The 25,476-nt window shown below is 38.3% G+C and overlaps 1 protein-coding gene across 3 annotated transcripts in view; it reads left to right on the top strand.

Moving 5' to 3' along the window:
• NCK2 (NCK adaptor protein 2) overlaps window positions 1-25,476 on the top strand; it is an 86,216-nt gene that overhangs the window by 28,451 nt on the left and 32,289 nt on the right. For 2 of the 3 annotated variants that reach the window (XM_058019021.1, XM_058019022.1), the window contains exons 2-3: window positions 3,431-3,502; window positions 24,590-24,831. In XM_058019021.1, coding sequence (XP_057875004.1) covers window positions 24,606-24,831 — 226 coding nt within the window. In that variant the 5' untranslated portion in view covers window positions 3,431-3,502; window positions 24,590-24,605. The remainder of the gene's footprint in view (window positions 1-3,430; window positions 3,503-24,589; window positions 24,832-25,476) is intronic. The other variant, XM_058019023.1, reaches the window with a different exon arrangement.

Raw genomic sequence — 25,476 nt, 5'->3', positions numbered from 1 at the left:
AATTTGTCTTTTTGCTTTGTGTGTCTGTAATCCCATGTTCATCCAACTCCTATACTCTGCCATTCCTATTCCTTGTCTTAGTCTTTTGTTCCTCTGCTCTGGGCCTCAGGGGAAGTGGGGAGACTCAAGAGTGCTAAGGAGCCGTGGCATTTCACATGTGGCAGGGCTGACGTTACTCCAGTAGTAGATGCATTGAGTGAGGCGTGGCAAATGGACATGGTGCTAAATGGTCCAGAAGTGATGGGCACTGGGGATACCACGGGAGTATGCCCATGCCCATCTCTGTGCCTCTGTTTGCTTTGCTGACTTCCAAAAAAAGTTGTTGACTTGATTTCCTGAGTTTCCGATGTTGCGCCAGTTTGTCTTTTGGGTGAACACTAAGTCCTGTGTGCTGCAAGGCTTTTGAAGGTGATTCAAAATAATTTTGTACTCTACTCAAAATTTAACAATTCATTTCCCAGAATGTCTATGCTATCAAATATTTCTTTCTATTGCTGGCTAATAGGACATAGCAGGAGAACCAGAAAACTCCATGTGTGGTGCAAACTCTGCCCTAGGGGCAGGTAGTCCCAAACCCTAACTGCTGTTATAATTTTTTGACCCTTGAGAAGACAGGTCCTGAACTTCTGTAACTGAGGATTGTTTCAAGGAACACATTCTAAAGGAACATTTTAAATATAATTGAAATATTTGAGGTGTGGGTTTCCACCCTGAGTTTGTGTCACTTGGCAAATCACAGCGTTTTGGCAAAGCTTTGGACTGTGGGGGTGTGTGATGGAAATTGACTTCTCCTCTGGGGAAGTGACTGTTAGTGTGACTCCTTGCAGAAAACTTGCTCTGGCTCTTCCAAAGCCAAGTGAAGGTTTTTATTATGAGAAAAATAGAAAATGGGCTCACAATGCAACAGGATTGAACCCAAGGAGGACAGAGACCAGTCTGCATCTTGTGCTTGTGTGTCTGTTGAGTTAACAGAGTTTATTTCAATATGGCTGTTGTTAGGAGTGGTGGTTTTTTGTGCATCTTCTTCCTTTGACTATTTGCACTATCACCATTAACATTCCGAACTACTTTCAATGTGTTTTAATTGAGCTGCCAAAATAAAACCATTCTTGCTCTACAGAAGGAAGTTAGCATTGTTATGTTGAGATAAACACATGACTCATTCTTTTCTTACGCGTTCAGATGAAATTTGGACTGTTTTTTTTTTTTTTCCAACTGTACTTCTCTATTTGACTAATAAGTACACGGCTCATTTTTCAGGTATTGATGATAAATAGTGCTGTTTTCCAGCTTACTTTCAAACATATGTTCTATTTGCAAGTGTGCATTTGTGAAGGTGGAAGCAATAATTAAGGGAGCTATTGTGTTTTTCTTTAAGGAAAACAAAAATGCCCTAGCAAAATCAGAGGCTTGGTACAGCACTTCAATGATAGATGGTAATGAGCAGTAGATGATTTGTGAGGTAGGACAAGGAAAGATAGTACTATTCAGAAGATCTTGTACCGAAAAAATGAGGAGATGTTTATTTTCTCTTTTTTAGCTCTTAATATTAAAAATATCCTTGTATTATTGACAGAAGAAAAACACGTACTACAAAACATTCAGCCAGCAGGAAAGTAGATCTGCTCTGTCTTGGGGTTTTAATGTTGCTTCATTTATTAAAGCCTCTCTCCCATTTACTTTATATCTGTCCTGCAATTTCAATAGAGCAGTTTTCAGTGGGAACACAGTTAACGTCTGTAATTGGTTAGAAAAACTGATACAGCAAAGTGTTGTTGCCTGTGGTCTGAGTCTGCAGAACACTGGAAGCCCAGGTGGGACAGCAGCTATTCCAGCCATCACCGGGAAGAGGAGAAGGGATTGGTCACCCTTGAGTCTGCTTTCTGCTCTCACAGCCAAATCTTCATTCAGGTGGTGAATTGGATCAGGAGGCTCTTCTGTTGGAATAACATTTTCTCATAATTTGCCATCCTCCATTATTCATTTTTTTTTAATTTTGTGTGTTTTTTCAGGAGAGCTGGCAGCAGTTTGTTGTCTCTTGCAGTTGCTGGGGACCAAAGGGTGAACTTGCAGGAGCTGAGGGTCAGGGAGTCTCGTGTTCTTTACCCCTTGACAATATGTTTAGGTTTAAATGTTTGTCAAACTGTGATTTTAGTAGTTCTCTTACTCCATCTATTAATTAATGGGAGAGTAAATCTCACTTTGAAACATTTGTGGAAGGCATTTATAATACCTTTGTCAATACTATTTATTCTCCCCTCACTTTGTTATCGTGCATGGGATCACTGGGTGATGTGCTCCTTTGAAGTTAATTTCTTCATAGGAGGCTTTTGTAGAGTCACAACTGCTTGGAGCCTTTTCAGAAAAGCCTGAACAGAAACATTTGTGCAGGAGTGGCTGGGGGTTGTGTAGGGGTTTTAACACATCGTCCTTATGAGATAGAGGCTGCAGCACAAGAAGTTGCTGAGAATTTTTTTCATCCTTATGAACTGGATCTTAATGGATTGACACAGCCTGATTTTGTCAGACATCCTGTGGAGTTAGAAGGGTCATTAAAAAACAGAAACAAGTGTTTAAATACTTTGACCTCTCTTCTGAACAGTTTCTTTGGTGGCTTGAAATGCTTAACAGAACAGTGGAGGCCAGGAGGGACCTCTGGACAAGCCATGCATGTTCTGTCAAGGCTGAGGCTGTACCTGGGGCCATGTTCAGTAGAATTTGAGACTCTCCCAGGAAGAAGGCCCATCACTTCATAGGGTGTATGTGGCTGTGCTTGGCCACACTTGTGCCTTCTTTACATCCAGCCAGAATTTCCCTGAATGTGGTTCTGTGACCCTTTGACAAGCTTCACCACTGCTGTCAGAGCTCTCTCATTGGGTCACCATCTCTTGTGCAAGAAGGCTTCGAGCCACATGTGGTAGTAATCCAGCTGAATTGCACATCTCTGTGTGTGTGAGGGCCTTCTGGATGGAAATACTTCACTGCCCCACAAAGCTCATGGCTATGCTTTTGTTGCTGTGCCTCTTTTCCACACGGAGAGACATTTTCTTTTTCTTAGAAAGTACAGTCAAGTTAAACTGACTAATACAAAAGTGAAGGAAACAGTAAATAATGGTGCTTTGTAAAATACAGTCTTTCTAAAACTAGGCTGAATTTTTATTTCTGTTTCTTGATTGATTTTTCTCTGTATTATGAAGGCTTAACTTGTATGTAGTTTGGATTGTTTGGGGTTACAATTGGCTTGTATTCATTGAGAGAAGTTAAATATGAAGATGGGGTCTGTTTATGCTAAACAGGTGGATCAAGTTCAAGCCATTCTGCCTGCTCTTCAGCATCTCATAGGAGGCTTTGACAGCCTGAAAGCTAAATTACCTATTTGGTAATGTTCTAAGTTTAGTGCTAGAACTAAAATACATGTTTGTTGTTTCAGGTGGTGGTGTATAGAACTTTGTTGTAGAGTCCTGCCTTTCACTGCCTGGATCCTTTTAACAGTGTGTCAAAGGTGAGTGGTTCAAGTTTGGTGGTTATTTTCATAACTTAAGGTAACAAGTGAACTAGAGGTATTGCTTGGCTTTGGCTTTTCTGTACTAACAGTGTAGTTGTGATTTTTCGAATTTTTCAACTGCTGGATGAATTATTAAATAGCCTGTCTTTTTCTGTCCATGATCTGGGGCAAATTGGTTCTCGTTCTTACATTCAGAAAAAAAAATCCAAGAAAAAGTGATAGGTTCAGACTGTTAGTTGAGAACTAGATATTGCTTTCACTGTTTTATGACTGCTGTATCCTGCTACTCTCTGTTTTGACTTGGGATGTTTTCCCCTGAAAGCACAACGTGATGGTGTGGGAAGTGTGGAGGAGAAGCAGTCATCCATAAACCATGGCAGGGCAGGCTTTGTATTATTCTTTGGTTGAATTCTAAAAACTAAGTAATAGCTTTGACAGTGTTGAAAGTATTGGGTGTAAAGAAGGTTTTCATGTTTTGTGTGAGAGCAGAAGAGAATTGCATTTAGTATATAGAGAGCATCTTCCTAGGCTGACTGAGGACCTGAAATAGTCTAATGAAGCTGATGTGCTGTAGAACATCTTTTTGTGATAGAGTTTGGCTGGCCTTTTTCTTTTAATTTGTGTACACTATTGTCGGTTTCTAGTAGCTGTTAGTTGGTCTCTGTGGCTTAGTAGGAATTTATTAACATTACTGCTGTACCAAAAAATAGAAGTAAAATGGTAGAACACTGAATAAGCATTCAGCGTTGTAGTATCGCAGCATGGAATCTTGGCTTTATTCAGTACTTTACTATGTGGATTTCTTACTTCTTACTCAAATTCTCTGTTTAAAAAAAATGTTGCCTTCTTCAGGGGGAAGTTATGAAGTCCAATTATTGACATTTTGGAACCTACAAATGGAAAGCAATAAATTAGGTTGTTGTGTGCCTTGATATTTGCTGTGAGTTCTATTAAATACCTAATTTATTGTTATGAGATGTTGAATTTAGATTTATTTATTCAATAAAATGAAGGTGAACCACTTAGAATTAAAAATGCAATCCAGTCTTAACTATAATGTCTCCGTATGCTTTTGCAAATGATTGATTTTCCTTTAAAATGAAAAGGAAATTCTGAAGTAATACTGAGATAGTGGGCTTTTGCACTATATTTTCAAATTATCTGACATATGTCTTTAAATGTACTGGAAAAAATTTGTAACCCAGGCTTTTCTAACAGATCAGTGTAACCTTGAGCACTTAGGTGTTTAAAGACTGATAGTAAGAAACCTTTTGAATTAGTTTTCTTTAATAATTTTTCTATGATGGATAAGTAGCAAAGTCAAAATATTCTTGAAAGAACTGTAAATGTGAAAACAAAATAAAAACACAGTCCTAGAGCAAATGATTAATCAAGCTTTTGACTTAGTCATTGTAAAATTATTTTTCTGCAATAATTTCTTCTCAAAATTAAGCCAGTATATTTTTGGCTATGGACTACATTATGTATTTATTTCAAATGTGTAATGTAAAACACAGAGCTTTATCTTTGGAATCTCTTACTTGTCCTTTTTTATAATAGTTTTAAGTTAAATATTCAGTGAAAATAATTTTAAAAGTACTCCACTGCTCACTTAAAGGAAATAGGTGTCTGAAGTCCTGGTCATGTACTTAGTCATCTTTATTTCTTGAGCTAGTTGCTGTGATATAGAGCATATTGAGCAATTTTTCTTTTGCTCTTTAATCCAGTAAATGTGAAGGGTAACCAAACATGCCCAAAGTGGAGTTCTTTGTATCAGGTGAAAGTTTTATGTGTTTTGTCAAGAGGCAGTAAATAGATAACAGCTCACTGAAAGGCGTCGAGGAAGCACTACCTGGACGTGTCATTTGGTGGGGTGTGCAAGGAGTATCTCTCCTTTCGTATCTTTTTTTTTCTCCTTTTTTATTGAAGAATGAGTACTGGGGACATTCACTGTGTATGATTGGACCACACTCAATTTCAGTAACAAAATTAAATCTAACCGTATTAATATTTTGTGCCTTTTTCCATCATTTGTGGGCTTGTTTCTGCTGGACTGTATTCAGCTTGGTAAATATGTGAATCTGCAAAACCTGGAGCATTCTAATGTTGTTCCCAAAGGGAAATGAATGTGTAGGTCTAAGTTCAGTAAAGCCTACTTATGTAATGCTTTGTTGAACCAGTATATAGTACACCTTTTGCCCTTTGAAAAGGAAATGAAATTGGCAACAAAGTAAATTTTCAGAAATTACCCTCCAAGCCCTCAAACTTCACCAAACTGCAGGCAATCATGTATCCTTAGAGGATTTTGTTGTGGTTATCAAGGTCTGCCGCGTGGCTTTTATGTAGCTGGGCAAGCTGGCTTTTGTCAGTTGTTTGCTTTCCTCTCCCTCTCCTCTAACATCATATTTTATGTAGTGGTATTCTGTACTTGTGAACTTGTCCCTGATTCACTTGCAGTAATAGAATCAAAACCGAGATCTTATGTTGTATTTTCACAACAAAATATTTTGAAAAGTGATTTCAGTATTGATATGCGCATTGAGCATTTTGTATTTTAGATTAAAATCCTTTGGGAAATGTTCTGTGATTTTTTTGACACTTGATACACTCATATGGAATGATTGGTTCTTTAGAGTTACCTCTGTATATGAGAGGGAGATTGTTAGATGAGAATCAAACTGGTATGAACAAAATTATCGATGTCTTCATACTCAGCAGATTTGTCAAAGGCTGCAGTACCACATAGAACAGAAATCCTTGTCTGTAAAGATTCTCAGAGCAACCATGATAGAGATGAGCTCCTCACATTTTGAGACTGGGGACCTGCACAAAGCTTCTGACCGATTGAGCCTCCTCCTCTGTTTGAGAGGAAGAAGCACCACAGACATTTCAACTTGTTGGAGCTGTTTGTGATACTGTATCAGAATATTTTTTGGTATTTTTCTGTGATTCAGCATGTTTGTAGTTGTTGATTTTGGATGTTTTTTAACCCAAGGAAAATGATACCTATTCTCAGTGTTTCATATGAGTTAGTTGTGGGAAACTTTGATTCTGACAGTTATGAAGAGAATGAAAGGTATGTGCTGAGTGGATGTCTGGATTCCTTTCTCTTAAAAAAATATTCCTGTAATTATGCCAATTATCTCAGGTGGCCAAAGTGATTGTAAGACTTTGAATGCAACTTCAGTGTTACTTAAGTATATTTACAGACATTTAGTACAATAAATGAATTTATAGAATACTGCTTATTATGTTATGCGAGTGGCATAGTACTTTCTAACCTATAATTGAGATGGTGGGGAAGAACACTTTCAGCCCACTGTTACACTTCCATTACCACAGGTATGCACTTCAAATAAATTGATCTTCCCTAACTTACATTATTTTAGTATTTCTTTTTTTAGATTTTTCTTTCCTACATTTTTTTTCTTGTTTCTCTTTGTAGTAATTGTAGCGCTACTTGAACTAGGGGCATGTTTTAATTTAGTAATAATATGAAAGTTAAGAATCAGTTGTCTATATTTTTCCAGTTCTGATAGTTTCAGGTGCAACTCATGATTGTAGGTATCAGCAGTATACCTGTAACAGTCCACAAATGTCCTTTGCAATGTGCTTTAACTGCAGTCCATATGGATTCCTCATCAGAGAACACTGTTCAGCTTTCATCAATGCAGGAAAATTAATTTATGTAAAAATATAACAATGACCACATTTATTTTATGATGGAAGTAGTTTTGGTATATGATAGGCAATATGGGCTTTGTCTTGTCATCCAGCTTGTCAGTTTTTCTAAGCCAAATGGTTTGGTGTGTCATCTGGATGTTGAAGTTGGTGAGTTTCACAGAGGGAGGAATATTTAAAAGCTAGTGTGGTATATTTCTTGTGGAATTCCGTTTCTAATAATTTGGCTAATTAATCTTGGATTACAATTACTCTTTGCACTGTAGTAACAGAGCTTCAATTGTACTAAGCAGAGAGAACTGAGAAAATGAGCTTGTCCTGTTTATTTTTTAAGCCAGTAGCAATGCAAAGCACAGAATACCATGCATACAGATGCAAACCTTTTACACTTCTTTTTTCCTTTCCCTGATTTTAAGTTTGAGAGCCTTACTTTAAGACATCACAGGCTCCTTGCCGTCTTGTGGACTGAAGCCCCACTTTCCTTTGTGCTGTCTTTTCACACCCTTTTGTTTCAGGGATCGCCTGCAGCCCTCATCCCTCCTTATTTTGGAGGCTGTTGTTTGTGTCAGCTGCTTAGTTGTTCCCAGCAGTAGAGCCTTGGTGTAGCCTATTTTCTACCTGCTCCATCCTCTCTTTTATCCCCCCACCTTTCTTTTAAATGATCCTTCTCCTGATTTTTGATTCAGCAGCTTTATGCGTAATCCTTCCAGGTACTGTTGTTGCCACTCAGACTGTTTTTTTCCTTACCGGTTTGGGTCCTTGAAGTTTTGTAGCACACCTTTTCCTTGTGACTGCTTGTTCCACTTTTTCCTGTTAATATTTAAAATCTACCAGTAGCCTGATTTATTTTTTTTTTAATGTTCAATACCATCAGACGTGTTCATATATATGAGCTAGAAATGTGCCTTATGCAAGCAGCTACAGCAGGTGATGTCAGAGAGATTATTTCCCTGAAGCGGCAGGGTGTTGAGGGATCCAAATTTTCCCAAGAGGGTGATTTTGAATTCTCTGTCTTGCACCAAAATCCTCAGCTCTTAGCACATTCCCTGATAAGCTCAGTTGTCTCATACCGTTAGTTCTCAGGTTATCACATACCAGCCCCAAAAATGCTGTTGAATGAGGGTTAGACTTCTCTTTATATTTGATCTCTGAATTTGCTTTTCAAGATTAAACAGTCAGAGTATTAGTTTTCCTTGCTTAGTTCTCCCTGAAGATTACTGAATGGTATTTTTTGCCAGCCTTAGATTTGCATGGGGTCTGGAAAGGTCTGTTCCATTATTGCTGGGTAGAGGGCTGGTTTATGATGGTGAAGATCAGGATGCGTGGGGATGGGAAACATTTATCTCAAAATGGAAGAGTGTTGACGTGCATGAGTTTGCTTGAATGTTTGGACTAGAACTACAAAGCTTGTATTTGTGTTTTTAAAATTGATTTTGAAACTACCTCATAAGCAAGGCTTTGACAATTGTGCTCCATAGAATTTGAATTTACTGTCAAAGGGATGATGGAAGCTGGCATTCTCAGCTGCTGACTTGCACTTCAGGCACTCTTTGGATGCATGGCTGCTGTAACATACTTTCTGACTGCAGTGAGTTACTGAAACTTCAGGAAGTCGTGAGCTGTAAGTCTTCTTCCATGTGACTGCTCACACATCATTATGTGGCCAAAATGGGGGTGTCCCATTTGTGTGCTGGGCTTATGTCCATTGTCTGAAGAGCAACTGCTGCTTTGTATTCCTCAGGAAAAAAAGTGGTGGCAGTGAGATCTTAAGCCTGCTGGTTGTTGTGACCTGCTTCCTGCCTGGGGTTTAGGACAAGGGGAGAAAAAGGACAGCACAAAGTAGGTCACTGGTCAGCTAAAGATTCTGGCCTGTAGGTGGGTGGCTGGGCATTTTGGAATTTCCACATCCTTAGTCAATACCCTAACTAATCCTGAAAAATTCTTGAAAATAAGAGAAACAAAACTGAGGGCAGTAATTGATAAAATAACATAGTGCTGCTTAGCTTTACAGACTATAGTTTGGTTTCAAGGTGGAATTTTTTGAACTCAAATAACAATACAGACCAAGACCTGTTGCTCAGACTTTATTTTGCAAGAAGCTAAAGAACAAATAAAGTAAAAATGCTTGGTATTACTCACTTGAAACAGTCAGGGATTGTATAGTAGAGGAAAGGAAAAGGGATGTCTCTTCTATAAGTTCTTCCTGGGATGCAGAGAAGGAAGGGATGAGTATATCTTCCTACTTGTTCCTATTATTTTTTTTGTCTATTTTTTCTACATTCAATTTTGTTCTCTGTTACCTTGAGGTGATTTGTGATTTTTTACATACTGGCTCCTATTTTTGTTTAATCATGGGGTTGTAACCTGCTGCTCCGTTAATGCACTGTGCTACAGCTTCCAGTATTTGTGTGTTGGTTTTTGCCAGAACGCCTTTCCTTGAGGCTTGATCCAGATTTGGTAACACTGTTGTCTTGTTTGAATGAGGTCTGAGTTAGATAATGAAGAAATTGCCTACTTCTGCTGTGCCGTTACTTTTAACAGGGTTGTGGTCTGTCACTTTTGGATATTGACTACAAGTAATGCTTAGCACTTGACAGCATCTTGTATTGCTGTAGTATTTTGTATGGCTTCCAGCTGAACAGGTGTTTGAGAGCAATGGCATAGTCATTTTTATTGAAAATCAGTAGCAGTATAAATTCTTTAATTCGTACTAATCTAGAAGGAACAAGAACTCTGTGGTTAAAGGTCCACATTTCAGACCTGTGGTTTGGAATTTGTCTTTTCCTTTATTTAATCTTTGTTCTTGTACAGATGTTAATCCTCACAATCTCTGTCCATGTTTGGAAATCATTTATATCCCTTTCATTTTTGTTGATGCATTTTATTGTTATCTGGCAGGAATAGGGAAGAAAATGTGTCTGGGAGCGTGTGAGGGTAGAATGTCTCATCAGTGCAAGAGTACATAGCATTTCTGGATCAAAGGGAATGTGATGTAGCAGCCAAAACCAAATGTTTAATTTTGAACCAAGTTATTGCAGGGAGGTTTTATTCAGGAAAAGCAAGCTTTGGAGAAATTTGACAGAAGATAAAAATAATAGGAAGAGATATAAAGGCATTTGGTAGTACTCCATTTTGTTCAAGCACTGAAGGTGAGAGTAGAAATGAAGGACGATGACAGTCTGGCATCACAAGGCAGTATTGGTCTCTCTTGAATGTATATTTTGCTCTTATAAATGCAGACTTCTCTAATTGCTTATTTTTGCTTTTGGGTAACTGTTTCTGTGGAAAAAGTCAGATATTCCTGCAGTGAAAATTTACTTTCAAAAGCTTATCCTTTTGAGCAGCAGATCTGGTGCAGTGGAAAATTGTGTTGGCCTAATAGCAGTGGAACAAGTTTTGAGATTGTCTGTAAGCCTCCTTAGAGCAGCTGGCACCTGAACTGCAACATAAGAGCTCAGAATAAGGAGCATCCTCCTAATGTACTTACAGAAGCATGTGTTCTCTGGAGCACTCCTGGGGTTTTAGAAGAAGGGTTTTAGAAAATCCTCTTTCATCCTCTTCCCTCTTGTCTGAAAGGTGTTTCTCTCTTGGCTTTGTGTCCCTCTCCATCAACTGAGGAATTAGCAATAGCTAGCTGTTGTAATTGTGTAGCAGAGCACTCACAAGTACAAGTTTTTGGAAGAGGTCCTCATTTAAACTGAAGGAAGATATTCAAGAAATAATTGGATTGAAAGAAATGAATGCTACCAACAATCCAGACCAAAAATTTGGTCTTGATTTTAAATTTACAGCATTCTTTCAAAGTTGTAGGACACAAGTCATTTTGAACCTGTTTGTTTAGGAAAGTTTGAGGGTTAGTGTTTCCTCTGCATTTGTGCTTTGGTAGCAGTGAGAGGATTCCTTGTATTGACTCTGAAGTGCTGTTAGATGGAAGAAAAAGTAATTTTAAGGGGAGACTGGGTTTGCCATTTCTTACCTAGGCTTACACTTTCTTGGTTAGCACGGCAGTCAGCGTGACTGACGAAAGACTCGTGAAGCTGCAGCATTCACTCGCATCTCATAAAAGATCCAGGAGTGTTTCTTTATTTAAATTGTGCTTTCACTGGGTGCATGTCCTATCAGGAAATTAAAAGCATAGCTTCCTGAGTAACTATCTCGTGTTCCTGTCATTTTCAGGAAGATGTACAGATTTATACAGGAATAAATTTAATAGTGTTAGCTGTCTCTTAATGAAATCTGACACTGCATCTTTCAAGCTGCCTGTTTGGTTACATCCATAAGCACAGAATCAAGAATGATATCTTATGTCCAGTGATTATTTTTACCTATGCCATTCAAAAACCTTGCTTCTAGAAAGTAGATTTGTGCCTGAGAAACTCTCCTAGATATGAGAAATAAGTGTTCATTAACTACAATTCAGCTTTGGAACTTTGTCTTGAGATTTAAATTGAGGAGTATCCTTTTTTTCCCCCACTTCTACATGCACCCTTTCATATTGGGTAAAAATTTTGGTCCAGGTGACCTGTAAAGAAAATCCAGGAATCTAAGAATTTATTCGGCATTCAAAATGACAGTAAACTGGAAAGTTTACAGGAGCAGAGTATCTAGTTGCCAAGGTTTACAGGATATTTAAATTAATTAGTACTCTGTGGACTAGAAAGTTTAAAATTGTTATAACAAAATAGTTTTCTCATTTTCCTACTGTTGTGAGGTAGATTGATGGGGCAATTTTTAGAAAAGCAAATGATAAATCGCTTAAGACTATAGAGTGAATGTTGTCTAGGAATGGCCAATATATTCTTTTTTTTTCCCTTTAAAAACTTTGGAAATAAATGGGTTTTTGAACTGAACAAACATCTCTTCTTTCTAGTTAAAAAGTGAATATATGATTTTTCCATTGGGGAACAGAAGGTCAGCAGTTCAGTTTTATTTTCAGCATTTTATAGACAGTTTAAAGTGAAATCCCTTGAAAAGTAGGTAGCGGTGTTTCAAGGGATTAGCAGTAAAACGTAGCAATCCACAGTGATTCTGAGCTTTGTCCTTCTGTGTGAGATCAAGGTTAAACTTCTTATGTCTGAGGACTGTTCTTTGTTTATACAATACAGAAATGTACTAATGCTTCCAGTGAAGTATAACTCCTACAGACCATTGAATGTTTGAGCTATGGGAAAAGAAGCAGCAGTGGAAGCAAATCTTTCAAACAGTTTATTATTTGGAATCTTGAAAGAAATTCAAGGATGTCTCCTTTATAAAATCTCATGGTGTTCACCATGTCCTGAGTGGCTGGCTGGTTTAATTTTGAGAAGGAAGGTTTACTGATAGTAAGGATGAAAGTCTGTGAACAGGAGTATACTTAATTTCTTCTTTCACAGAGCATGGATCACCAGTCTGTCACATAGCTAAGTTTACCTAAATGTCCTCTCAGTAGAGCGTCTGGACTTTTTTTCTGACGTCGTGTGCTTGGCTCCCTCCTACTCTGTTTTTGTAAAGAGCTGTGGAGAGCTTGTTAGGTGTGAAATGGTTTGTAATTTTGTCTTATGTAGACACCTAGGGTATGTTTTATTCTTCCTGGACTTTCCCTTCTCTTTTATCTTGTTTGCTTTTTGTTTCATGTGCTTCTGAATAGAGAGAGGAACTTAAATGCTGTCTGCTGGGAGAAGTGGAGAGAGAGCCATCCAGTGCAACAGCACAAACATTAAGCTAATCTGTGTCTCTGACTTTGTAGAAGCACTGAAACACCCATAAACCAGTGCAGAGATATGGTCATTAATCATTGCTGCTGATTTAGAGGTGAGATGAGGTGTCCTTTCCAAAAGTTTTCTGTGGGGCTACAGAGTTTATTAACTGCATCATTTTTTCTGGAACTGCTTTTAAAAGAATTCAGGAAAAGATGAGTCAAAGCTCTTTTCTGGCTCTCTTGCTATATCTAAATGTGAGGCAGTCTGAGATTTTGTTGTGTTTACTCTGCAGCCAAGAAAAATGGACCAAAAAAGCTGCCACTTTTCTGTTTGTCCCATGTTGTCTGTAGTCAAAAGGTCTGAAGATACGCTCTCTGCGCAGTCTGGGTATTCCCACTGCTGTCTAGAATGTACCATTGCTCTTGGTTGCCTTCAAAATAAAGCAGGAAGACTTTGCACTAATAGTGGAAAAAGTCACCGCGGGGTGGGTCATTCACAGTCACTGCATTTGCATTAAGCTGCTGACGGAGGCAGAAAAAAAACCTTGCAGCTGCTGCCTGTACTTGCCTGAGCCCTGCCTGCTGCTGGGGATTGCAGCAGCAGGTGCAGGAAAGGGAGCTTGAGGGCAGATGGCACAAGCACAGGGAGGGCAAAGGCTGGAGGAAGGGCTGGCCAAGAAGAGGGATATTAGCCAACTGTCTGTGTTTGGAGTTGCTTTATATTCAGACTTTTTTTTTTTCTTCTCATCTTTCAACAAATTATAAAAAAAGCAAAGATGACAGTTCACATTCCCTGTGTTTTCTAGTAAGTATATGATAAAAGGGCATGGAAAGATGTGCAGTCTTCAAGATGGAAGGAAATACTTCTTCCAAAAATACAGTCAGAGATAAAACAGTAAAATGCATCTTACTGTAAAAATCCTCTTGTTGTTTTTTGGGTTTTTTGCTTGGTCTCTAGAAGGTTGCCAGTACTGTCTGTTAATCTTTGTCCTATTTTCTGAATGACATACAGATACGCATTTCTTAAAAACATCACACATCCCAAACAAACTGAAACATGTTTGTTTGGTTTTCTTAATCCCTTAAGGTTGTCATCCCACATTTATGGAAAGATTTGAGCTAGAGTTTTCTCACAAGCCCTTTGCTCTGTCTGTTGGTGACTATACTAAGCTTAGTTAAAGATGTGATGAAGTGTTTTCTCTTTAATTTCTATTACTATGGCTATTTATCTTCTAAGCATAGGTAAGTTATAATGCTTGTAGCTAGTACTGTGTAACTGTAACATGAGCTGCTATAATAGAAACTTGTTCCTGTAGAATACCAGCTTTTTGCCCTTTGAAATAGAACTTTAAATTTAAATCATCTTTCAGAAGCTGAAAACGAACACTGCCTACTTTATAACAGTCATACTGTTCCAAAAAAGGCTATAGAAATCTCCTTTTCAAGTAAAACATCAAAAGACTTTAAAAAACTCAGCATCCTGAAACAGCAGAGCACTTATCACATAAATAGAAAAGATTATACTTAGTATTATGTGTTTTAAAGTCTGCATTGATTAAGCATTTGTTTCTTGAACTGCACCAGATGAGGACATTTTGTGGTATAGCAGTATTACTAATGAAAATCTTAAAAAAATATTGAACTGGGAGGGTTAGCTTGTGTGAAAGTCACGACATAAAACAAGAGTGCATAAAATTAGAGTGGTATTGCATGATTAGTAGGCCAGAACTTAGATTTGTGTTCTGATGTTGCAGCAGCCTGCCTCATAACAGTCTGGATGGCTTTCTCTTTGTACCACCAGAGAAGTTAGCAGCTCAAAGTGTCTGTTAGTTTTCATAGAATATTTAGGGATGGAAGGGACCTCTAAAGGTCATCTAGTCCACCCTCTCCTGCAGTGAGGAGGGACATCTTCACGTAGATCAGGCTGCTCAGAGCCGTTTCTAATCTGACCTTGAATATTTTCAGGGAGCATCTACCACACCTCCCGGCTACCTGTTCCAGTGTTTCACCACTCTCATAGTAAAAAAAAAAAATACTCTTTCTTATATCTAGTCTAAATCTACTGTCTTTTAGTTTGAAACCATTGCCCCTTGTCCTATCCCAATAGGCCATGCTAAAATGTCTGTCCCCATCTTTCTCGTAGGCCCCCTTTACGCACTAGAAGATTCTATGAGGTCTTCTGGTCATCTCTTCTTCAGGCTGAGCAACCCCAACTCTCTGAGCCCGTCTTCATAGAAGAGGTGCTCGAGCCCACTGATCATCTTGGTGGCCCTCCTCTGGACCTGTTCCAACAGGTCTTTGTGTGCTGAGGGCCCCGGATCTGGGTGCAGTATTCTGGGTGGGGTCTCACCACAGCAGACTCAAGGGGCAGAACACCTCTGGTGCCATTAAGTGTTGCACCAGCCTGGATCACCCTCACCTTTGACCTGCTGGTCGTACTGCTTTTGATACAGCCCAAGATGCAGTTGGATTTCTGGGCTGCAAGTAGACATTGCTGGGTCATGTCCAGGCTTTCATCTACCAATGCTCCACAGTCCTTCTCTATAGGGGTTGCTCTCAATCCCTGCATTCCCCAGCCTGTACTGATATGGAGTGGCCCTGACTCAGGCATAGTACCTGGTACTTGGCCCTTGTGAACCTCCTCATGTGAGCATGGGCCCAGTTCTTGAGCTTGTCCTTGTGCCTCTGGATGACAACCCCTCCTTCAGTTTTGTAAACCGTAGTTTGGTGTTATGTGTAGACTTGCTGAGGATGTGCTCAATTCCCCCATCTGTGTCTCTGATGAAGACATTGAACAGTGCTGATCCCAGTATGGACTCCACTTGCCTCTGATCTCTGTCTAGACACTGAGCCATTGATCAATGTCCAAATACCCTCTGGATGTGACATCGAGCCAATTCCTCATCCACTGAGTAATCTGTGCATCAAATCCATATCTCGCCAATGTAGAAAGAAGGAAGGGTGTTGTGAGGGACTGTGTACAGACAACATCTGTATCCTTTCCCTTATCCACAGTTGTAGTCACTCCATCAAGTTGTTCAGGTAAGACTTGCATTTGGTGAAGCCACGTTCTCACGTAACCATTAGCAATTTTATTCCTATTTGATATTTTCCAAAGTCTTGTGTTTTGTTTCTTCTTTTGACATTGTGTACCTCAAATTATGAATCTGTATTAGTCTGAACAGTGGGCAGCTGTGACTGTGAGGTGACTTACGCTTTCAAGAAAGGAAGAAAAATGTGAGCTGGAAAATTGCCCTCACTGCCCTCATTGTGCTTGGCAGCTCCTTCTTTTGAGGGCATCCCCACCAGTCTTGTACAATAGACACTTGTGCTACACCTTCCTGCTGAAGTGGAGCTTAGAGAGCTGGAAAAACCTACAACCATCAGATATTGAATCACTACGAATCTGGACTGCAAGCAAAACATAGGTGGGTCTTGCTCAGGAGATGCAACCTTTTTGTTTAACACTATTCCTTTTCCTTAAATATTGAGTTTACATTTGAAGCAGTCCTGCTTGCTTATTTCACCTGAGCAGACTCATTCCTGTGACAGACATCATGAAAGCTTTGGATGAGAAATTTTCTTACTAACATCTTTTTATACATTGTTAGATAAACACACAAAGATTTTGTTTTTGTTGAATGGTAAAATGCTGTACTGACTCCTTAGCAGGAAAGATGCATTTCTGGGTGTTTCTAACATATATTCTCCTTTATTTCTCTGTCAGCCTTTTTAAAAGACTCCTAAGCCACTTACAAGACAAAAAAAAATGTTTAAGCTCTGTGCTCTATTGGAGCTGTGCAGAAGTTCGTTACCACTAAACTATTCTTGAGGTTTCCTGTTTTCAGTTGTTCTGCAATGCGAGATACAAGGTGCCGGTGTGTAGCTGCAGCTGTATTAGAGATTGGCTTATCAGATCTCTTGTGGGGCCAGGAGAGGCCAACCTTGCCTGGCAGCTGTCACAGGCATTTGGCTGCAGGAACAAACTGCAGCCCTCGCACCACTGTGCCCATGAACAGTGGCTGGCCACACCAAGGGGACAGGGTCTGAGGTGTGTAGGTAGCAAGGTCTAGTTAGTACAGCTTTAAACTGCTGGTTAATTATGAGTGATCCTTCACCTTTTTTGGAGATATACCATCTGATTATGTTAACAAGAAATATTATCTAAAAGCCCCATCCTTTGTGTGCCTGTAGAAGGAGACTGTGGCAGGGCTTCCTGCCTGGGTGCACGGGGTGTAGCACCTCTGGTGCCATTAAGTGTTGCACCAGCCTGGATCACCCTTACCCTTTCTTTTATAATTATGCCTTTCTGGTTGGTTTTTTTACCCCTAAGTGACTTGAAAGGAAACCAAGCATTTTTTGTGCTTTAGAACAAATGTCTCAGTGCTGCCAGGAAAGCTCATGGCACCTACTGAGCCTGCCTTTGGGTCACTCCTGCATTGTGGCTGGGGCTATTATCCCTCAGCTGATTGATAAATCTGTCCAGCTTGGGTGGATGGGTAGACCTAAACCAGGATCTCAAAAGAAGTGGAGAAAAGAAATTTAGGGAATAGCTAAAGCTGTAATAGCTTTGTGGATGTTTCTGATATCTTAAAAGTGTTTTAATTTTTCTTATTTCTTTTATGTGCTAGTTAATGACAAAGAAGAAAATGGTTGTCTCTGAAAATTAATCCCATATGTAGAAATAAGTATTAAACCTTTTTTTCCTGCATTATGTACAGTCAGCTTGATATTCTATCTAATTCTGTACTTATACTTTTGCTAATATTTAAATTATTCCAAGGCAGTTTTAATGCCTTTTTTATAGTTCTTGATGAGCTGAATTTTACTTCTTTCAATACTTTCAGTGTGCATTTCTGGACTTGAGCTTATTGCTGTCAGATTTTTCTTTTCATGGAAAGGACCAGGGTGAGTGGACACAGAAAACCTCTAGAGCTTTTTATTTCACTTTTTTAACAGATTATTTTTTAACCAGTTCTTCTTTGGTAAATGCTAAATTGTGAGAGTAGGTTGCAAATTGTAATAGAACATTCCTCCTTTGCAGTGGATGAATTTATTTACATCTTTGTTCACATTTATTTTTTACAGCCTTCCACTCATCTTTGTTTTCAGCTTTGGAAATCTGATCCCCTAAAATACAGACAGCAGCATCTATTGATTGTGACTGTGTCTTCAGTTTGCACATCAAAGTAAATTAGATAATAATTACTTGCACTTACTCAGCTATCACTTTTAGTTCTGTAATCAATGCATCCTAATGAGACCTAATAGTGAAATCCCCCAAATTAATTGTCAAGCTTGTGCTAAAACAGTCGACTATTTTAGGTTGCCTGGATGTGGGGGGTGTTTTTGCTCAGGTATGTGTTTGACACCTCAGAACCACATAGCCGGGTGATGGATGCTTGTTCACTACATCTATTTAGTTAACTTCCTTTAAAAAAGAGAGAGAGTAGTCTGATGCAGTGACCTCTTTCCAAAGAAATGTGTCTCTTGGGATGAGTTGACACACATTATATGAAGTATTAAAGTGTTAAGCAGTTATACAAAGTGGTCTTTATGTGTTCCATCTCTATTTGTCCAAGCACCAGCAAATAGCTCAAGTAACAAAGCATGCAAAGGGTTTTACTAGTTAAAACAAAGGTTATAATTATAACAACTGGTAATAATTTGGGTCAGTTTGTTTTCACTTTTTAGACTTCTGCATTTTGAGATTTTCTTGTAGCAATCATTAGAAATATGTCTTCCTTGGTTTAGGTTATCTTTGGCCTTTGAATGAAGGAGGTGATATTTTCCTGTTTCTACTGGAGATAGCTAAAATATATCCAAAAGGTGTATTCCTTTTCACAAGTGTTTATTTGAATTCACATTACTGCTTCTTTTTAATACCTTCTGAGTTCTGTATTTGTGTTAGTGTTTTACTGGTCCTGAAGAACCGAACGAAACAATTTCAAATGTAAAGATGTGTTTTTTTTTTAATCTTTCGGTATGTCAAAACTATTCATCTCGGCTGATTTAAAAAAACTAACCACACACTGACTCATGCAACAAAGAAAAAACTGTAGGTGAAAACAAAACTTCAAATTTCCTGAAACTGTGGGCAGGTTTACCAGAGATTGCATTATCATAAACAAGAAAGCTTCAGATTTAGAGTGTACTTCAGATGAAGTGATCTAACAGAAGCTATTAATTGCAGAATACAATAAGCATACCCAGGTACTATGAAACAAGTCTGTATGAACACAGCCTTTTAAAAATTTATTTTCAGCAACTATGTTACTTTAGAGGACCAGATATTGCCTATTTGCCATAGCTTATGAGCAATTAAACAGTTGTGCACTAGATAACCGGCTTGTCAGCAACAGATGCTGCATGGTTCAAAACACATTTTGATTTTTCAGAGTTTGGGGACAGGAGGAAAGGTTGTTCAGCCTTTCAGTCTTAGAAAAAAACATGATATATCATTAGGTAGTTTGCTATTCTTCCCATGTAATTAGCTAAATATCATGTAGTAATTCTGTTTTACTTAATATTGTATAGCAATTAGATGGTTTATGTCCATCAGTGTCATGTAAAAGCCTGTGTATCAATTCTGTCCCTTTCTTTCCGTGTGTCTTAAGAAGACATCCAGTTCCAGAACAGTCTGTTATATCAATTGGCACTGCCTATTATTAGAATTTTTGCTTGTTCCCTTGGTGAGGGATTACATTTCAAGCATTACTGTCAATCATTTTTCAGTGATGTTCCTTTTTGCAAAACAAATTGTGAACAAGGAGAGCAACTGCTTCCTTTCTCACTACATGTTTACCTTCTGTTAGTACTGTCCTAACTAACCCTGACATAACTGTGAGCCTTCTTCTTGAGGCCAAGAAAAGATGCTGCCTTTCTACCCACTGGACTAGGGCATTAAACTGGATGGAGTGTTGACTTGTGTCAGTCTATAGGAGAGGACTGCAGTTTGGTTGGCATGCTAAGATAAGAGTCCTTTCCTATTGGTCATTGTGGGAGAAATAGGTTGGTCCTATATGGGGAGGGGGAGAGAGAGGATTGGAATCCAGCCTGGTAAAAAGAGAATGGGATCTGCATAACAATTCTTTGTATTTTGGTATTTAAAATGACACCAACTGAAAGACACCAGTCTTTCACATGAAGAATCGCTAGTAGATTTACAAGGTTGTTGGAGCAAATTCTCTTAAGTTCCTCTATCTTTAAATTTCCATCATCTCAAATATTACTTGTATGGTTCAGTTTTAGGAAGGCTTGAAAATGGCATCAGTGTTTCTTTGTTTAGTTTGTTTTTCCTGTCATTGCTAAGTGGTTGGATTGTTGATAGTTTATTGAACATAACCTTTTCCTTTCTGGACTTTCTTCTCATAAAATCATACAGAAGCTACAATACTAGATATTCCACCAATGTCTGCATTTATTCTGCCCTATGGTTAGTTAATGTTCTTCACTTGTCTGAGCAGACTTTCAGTACAGCCACAACTGTCTTGCCTTTGCCTGAGTTTTTGTTCATTGCCTTCTTGGCTGCACAGTTTTTCAGTTTTGCTCTCTCTCCCCAGGATAATTTTCTGTAGAAAAATTTTCATTTTCAGCTGCAGTAGGGCAGCTTCCATTGAAGACAGGACTCCTTTCCTAACAAAACCTAAGCTGAAGTAACTAAGTGGTTGAAAATACATGAGCTCAATCTCACCTATATTAGTTTTAACGTTTCAGCAAAAATACAATGTTGGCTAAATAAATTAGTTTTTTGAGACTGATAGCAGTGAATGAATTGCTGGATTAAAAGGAGTTGGAGTTGTGTATTCGTATTGCAAGAATTAACCTTTGAAGGTCTGGGTTGTGGAGTCCTGCTTGCTCTCATTTTATGTGGTGTCTTCATTTTCGGGGTTTTTTTTTTTTGTTTTTGAGGTTGGAAGTTGGATTGCCATAGAAGTAAATGACCACTTGATGTGGTAAGGTAAAAGCCAGGGTCACGTGAACAATATTGTATGGAGGAAAGACTGTTGCAGTTCCTTGCAGACTTGTATTATATCCATATTTCAAAGCTTTTCAGTGGTGCTTTCAGTGTGGAATGTTGTTTTGTTAGGTAGGAGAAGACAACTCAGTATTTCAGTGCTTGGACTTTTGAGCTTTTTGGGAAGGAACTTTCCAAAATGGTGTACACTTTTAGCAGTAACAGATTTTCATTTTCTTGATGTGAAGGAAACTTATGTTGCCATTAAAATCTTTGGGAACTGTGGTATGTTTTATTTTGCAGTATGTGAGCAGTACACTGAAGAAATTTCATGCTTTCAGTCTGTGTCAAGTTTTTGCAGTGCTCTCAGATGCTTTGGGAGGTTGTGTTATTGTGTTTTCTTTTCATTTTCCCCCAGATCTCGTTATGTTGTCTGCTTATAATCTTTTATTTGGCACGTGGCTGTGTTGCAGAAGCATTTCAAAGCTATTACCTCTACAGCCTCCCTTCTGGGAAACAAATATGTCTTTATTTACATACTAGGAAATCTTAGCTCTGCAGATGTCACAGGAAGAACCATATTGAGAGCGTGGTGCTGGTAATACCAAGGTTGTGGCTTCAATCCCTGTGAGGGCCTTTCACTTCAGAGTTGGACTTGATGGATCCTTGTGGGTCCCTTCCAGCTCAGAACATTCTGTGATACTGTCCTTGATGGATACAATCTAATGATGTAATTATAAGAAAATAATTTGAAGAACTTTAATGTATTTCCCCACATTAAAAACAAGGAAAATAAAACAATCAAACAACCCCAAAACACAAAACAAAATTTGCTCCCCCAGAAAGAACAAAGCTAAAATTTAAAAAAATAACCCAATATAACTGAATTGTACACACATGTACACAGTTTTAAATGGACAAATGTTTAATTGCAATTACATTATGCATTTTGACTCTAAATCCTGTCTCCACTTGGGAAGGAGAGCTTGTGCCACTAAGCATTTAGAAAAACCTGGAGACTATTTTACTGAAAGGGGTTATGTGTGAGCATGATGCTCAGGAAACTTGGCTTCTCTATTCCAGAATAGTTCTACAAAAATTGCATCAAGCAAGGGATCTGCTTGTGAAATGACAGCATTTCTCAGGCATAGTGACAGTTTTACATGTCTGAACTAATGGGAATTTAAGAAATTGAGTAGATTTGAGCACCCTGTCCTGGGTAGTTTCAGAGGACTACAGTTGATGTTGTCAGCCCTGGTAAATAGTTTCTTCCTGTGCTTCTGTCCTTGCCCAACACCATGGGGAAATACTTGATGACTCTTACAAAAGGGCTCAATTCAAATTGTTTTTTTCTTTGAGATATAGAAGAGTTTAATAGTTTTCCACTAGTCACTACTCAAATATTATTCCTAATGTGGGGTTTTTATTATTAATATGCCGTAATATTGATAATTTTAACTTGCTTGTGTTGTGAAAATAGCCTATTTTAGAAGGGGAGCCTATGTAGTGGCAGCAGCATCAACCAACTGCAATGATGATGTCCTATTTCTTCATGTTCTCCATGTCCCCAGGAATAGTAAGAATTGACCATTTTACAATTGCTGAGATAAAATAAACCAAACTAAATTGGAGAGATAGATTATATTGACAACACCAGCCTCCAGAACATGTTTGATTGCAGTCCCCTGTGGCTACATCAGCTTATCGACCTGTAGGCTCTCTGTCCATTTTATGTCAGTCAGAAAGCAGGGCAGTTTATTGGAGGCTGAGGTCCAAAGTTCAGACTCTTCTCTATCATTGTCAGATGGGATTATTATTTTAAGGGAAAAAAATGCTTGAATGGTTACTGACTTATTTCTTGTAAAGCTATCAGTTCCTCTGCATAAGTCACAGCCTGTTTGAGCTGTAAGGATTGTGCTTCTCAGCTATTCAAAGCATCTTAGCTCCTTTTTAAGTTTGTCTTGGGGACCTCAGCAATGCAAATGCATATTTGAATAATGTTTTAATTGTTGTATGTTCTTTCTGGTTTTTGATTGGTAAATGAAAACTTAAACCTGTTCAACTCAGCTTCAGATTTTCAAAAATCATGTCTGCTTTGGCCACGAGGAGTAAATTTGCTGATGTTTGCCAGCAAATGGCAAGCACACCTTTTTTGCTATCAAATAGTTTAGCAAGTGTAGCTCAGGCCAATGCGATGATCCCCTGGAAACAAAATTCATTATAAGAAGAGGCTATTAATTTATAATAGGGTCCACTATTATGTTTTATGATTGTAGATTAAGTAAGTAAAACAGTTATTTTTCTTAGAGTATATAAGCTGGGTTGTCTGGCATGCAGTTTTCACAGTTTGTACTGTAGCTAAAGGGGAAAGTGTGTTTGTGTGTGTATTTACAGACTACAGAAGGAACCCTTTTGGAATATAGGTGATGTAATTTACATGCTGAACAGAATTTCTGAATGAAGCTTGGTTTTTAATTACCTTTCTGTCTCATAAACTACTAGGTATCAGAGAAGACAGGGTTGTGGACTTCCAAGACCTAGGCAACAAAGTCAAATATTACAGAAGTCTTTGGACATTAATAGTTTGAAGTACTTTTGCACCTTTTTCTACTAATCTGTTGTTCAAATGAAATCTACAACTTCTATTAAAAAAAAAAACCCAAATCGGACACATTAATTTTCAAATATGTTCTCATCTCCTACTCCCTCTCTCTTCCTCCATTCCCTCTCCCCCAACCTGCACGGCAGCAATTAGAACATTTTAGGTGACTTCTCAGAATTTAGAAGGTAAAATCAACATGTCTTGGTTGGCATTATAACATATTTGAATGTCATTGGTACTAGTATTGGACTTTTTCCTTGCACGCTATTGTGCTGCCTCGCATTGTTCCTGGTAATTGCAGGGATGCGTAGGAAAACGTGGAGGCATGCAGCTGTCTTTGTGCAGCTGACAAATAGCTTTGAAAAATATCATTGTTCTTACAGGTAAGTGAGAGAAAGACAACTCATTCAGTCTTAATGGAACTCTGGATATGTTTCAGGTAGGGAAGAAGTGAAATCCAGTGGGTGCTCTTTTCCACCCTGCTGACTAATGCCTGGTGCAGGACTGTGCTGAGCTGGGATCTTGCTGGGAACAAAGGGGGAGTGAAGGCTCTTAAAGGCAGTTTTGTGCTGCCTGCACAAAACGGTGAACAAAGGCTTGCTAAAGACAGTACCCTCTTATTGATGGTAGATTTCCCTGCTGGGTTACATTGCTTCTTGAATTATTTCTTAACTTTCTACTAAATAAAGATGGACAACTTTGTTTAAATGCAGAAAACTTACATGTGTGAGATTAGTATGAGGATGCGGAACTAGTGCAGAGGGAAAATGCATTTTTCAAATGCTGCTATTTTATTTTTTTTCTCAGATCAGAGCTTGGAGTGCCACATGTGGGATACTTTTATAATGCTATATGAAAAAATGAAACAGATTTTATAAATAAGCTTCTGTTAATATATATCCATGTAATATTTTATATACATTTGGAAGACGTGAATGTAATACATTATGACTAGAATTTACTGTCAAGATGTTGCCATATTTTAGTGGCTGAAAAACGAAGAAAAGTCATTATGATTTCCCTTATTTTTAAGATGGTTTTCCCTGTATGACATTCTCATTTTCCCCTAGCCTTTTTCCTACTTATTTTAGAAGAATTCAAAGGAAAAAAAGAGTAAGAATTATATGACAAAGTTTATGAGGATAATGTTTTATTATTTTGTTGCAGAAGGACTCCATGAAAGATGACAGAAGAAGTTATTGTTATTGCAAAGTGGGATTACACTGCACAGCAGGACCAAGAACTTGACATCAAGAAAAATGAGCGTCTTTGGCTATTAGATGATTCTAAGACATGGTGGAGGGTAAGAAACGCGGCCAACAAAACGGGATATGTGCCATCAAATTATGTGGAGCGAAAAAACAGCTTGAAGAAAGGTTCTCTGGTTAAAAATCTAAAAGACACACTGGGTAAGTCCTTTTGTATTTTGGAATAAATTTAGCAGACTTGATGAGTTTCAGGTTGGGAATGTAATGTGGATATAAATATTTTTTAACATGTGTGTTTGGTCTTTATGCTTAGTTTGAGGTGACATGATGGGTAGATGATTGAGGGAGGGAGGGAGAGACAGAGAGAGTGGGTGTGGGTGGAGAATCATGTGTAAAAATCTGCAATATGTTTCCTTCCATCACATCCAGAAGAAAAAGGTGTTACTTTTGTTCCAGTTTTCAAAGGATCTGTATTTTCAGTGGCTGAAGAACTGAGTTTCATAGACAAATCAACTGCTGAATCCTCTCCTTTCATACTAACTCCTCTCCCTTGAAAGATGAAGGATGTAGACAGGATTGTTCAGCATAGGTATCATAGCCAAAGCTAAATCACTCTATGAATGGGATTTTACAGCTTGACTATATACAGTTAAGTTTCTGTAGTCTGAGATGTTCTGTAAACCTCCAAGTCCTTAAATATGTATTCTACTTTCAACTTGCACATCATACACATAAAATAATCTAGCTTTGAAAAATTTTGTGTGTATTTTAAAGAAATCTTGTATTTGAAAGTCAAGTTAAATAGTTTTTTTTTCTCTTTGATTTTTTAGACTGATTAAAAAGGGC

This window comes from Melospiza georgiana, chromosome 2, assembly GCF_028018845.1.
Source record: "Melospiza georgiana isolate bMelGeo1 chromosome 2, bMelGeo1.pri, whole genome shotgun sequence".
Taxonomy (NCBI): domain Eukaryota; kingdom Metazoa; phylum Chordata; class Aves; order Passeriformes; family Passerellidae; genus Melospiza; species Melospiza georgiana.
The sequence above is the reverse complement of the archived record's forward strand: the minus strand, read 5'-3'. Positions and strand labels throughout refer to the sequence as shown.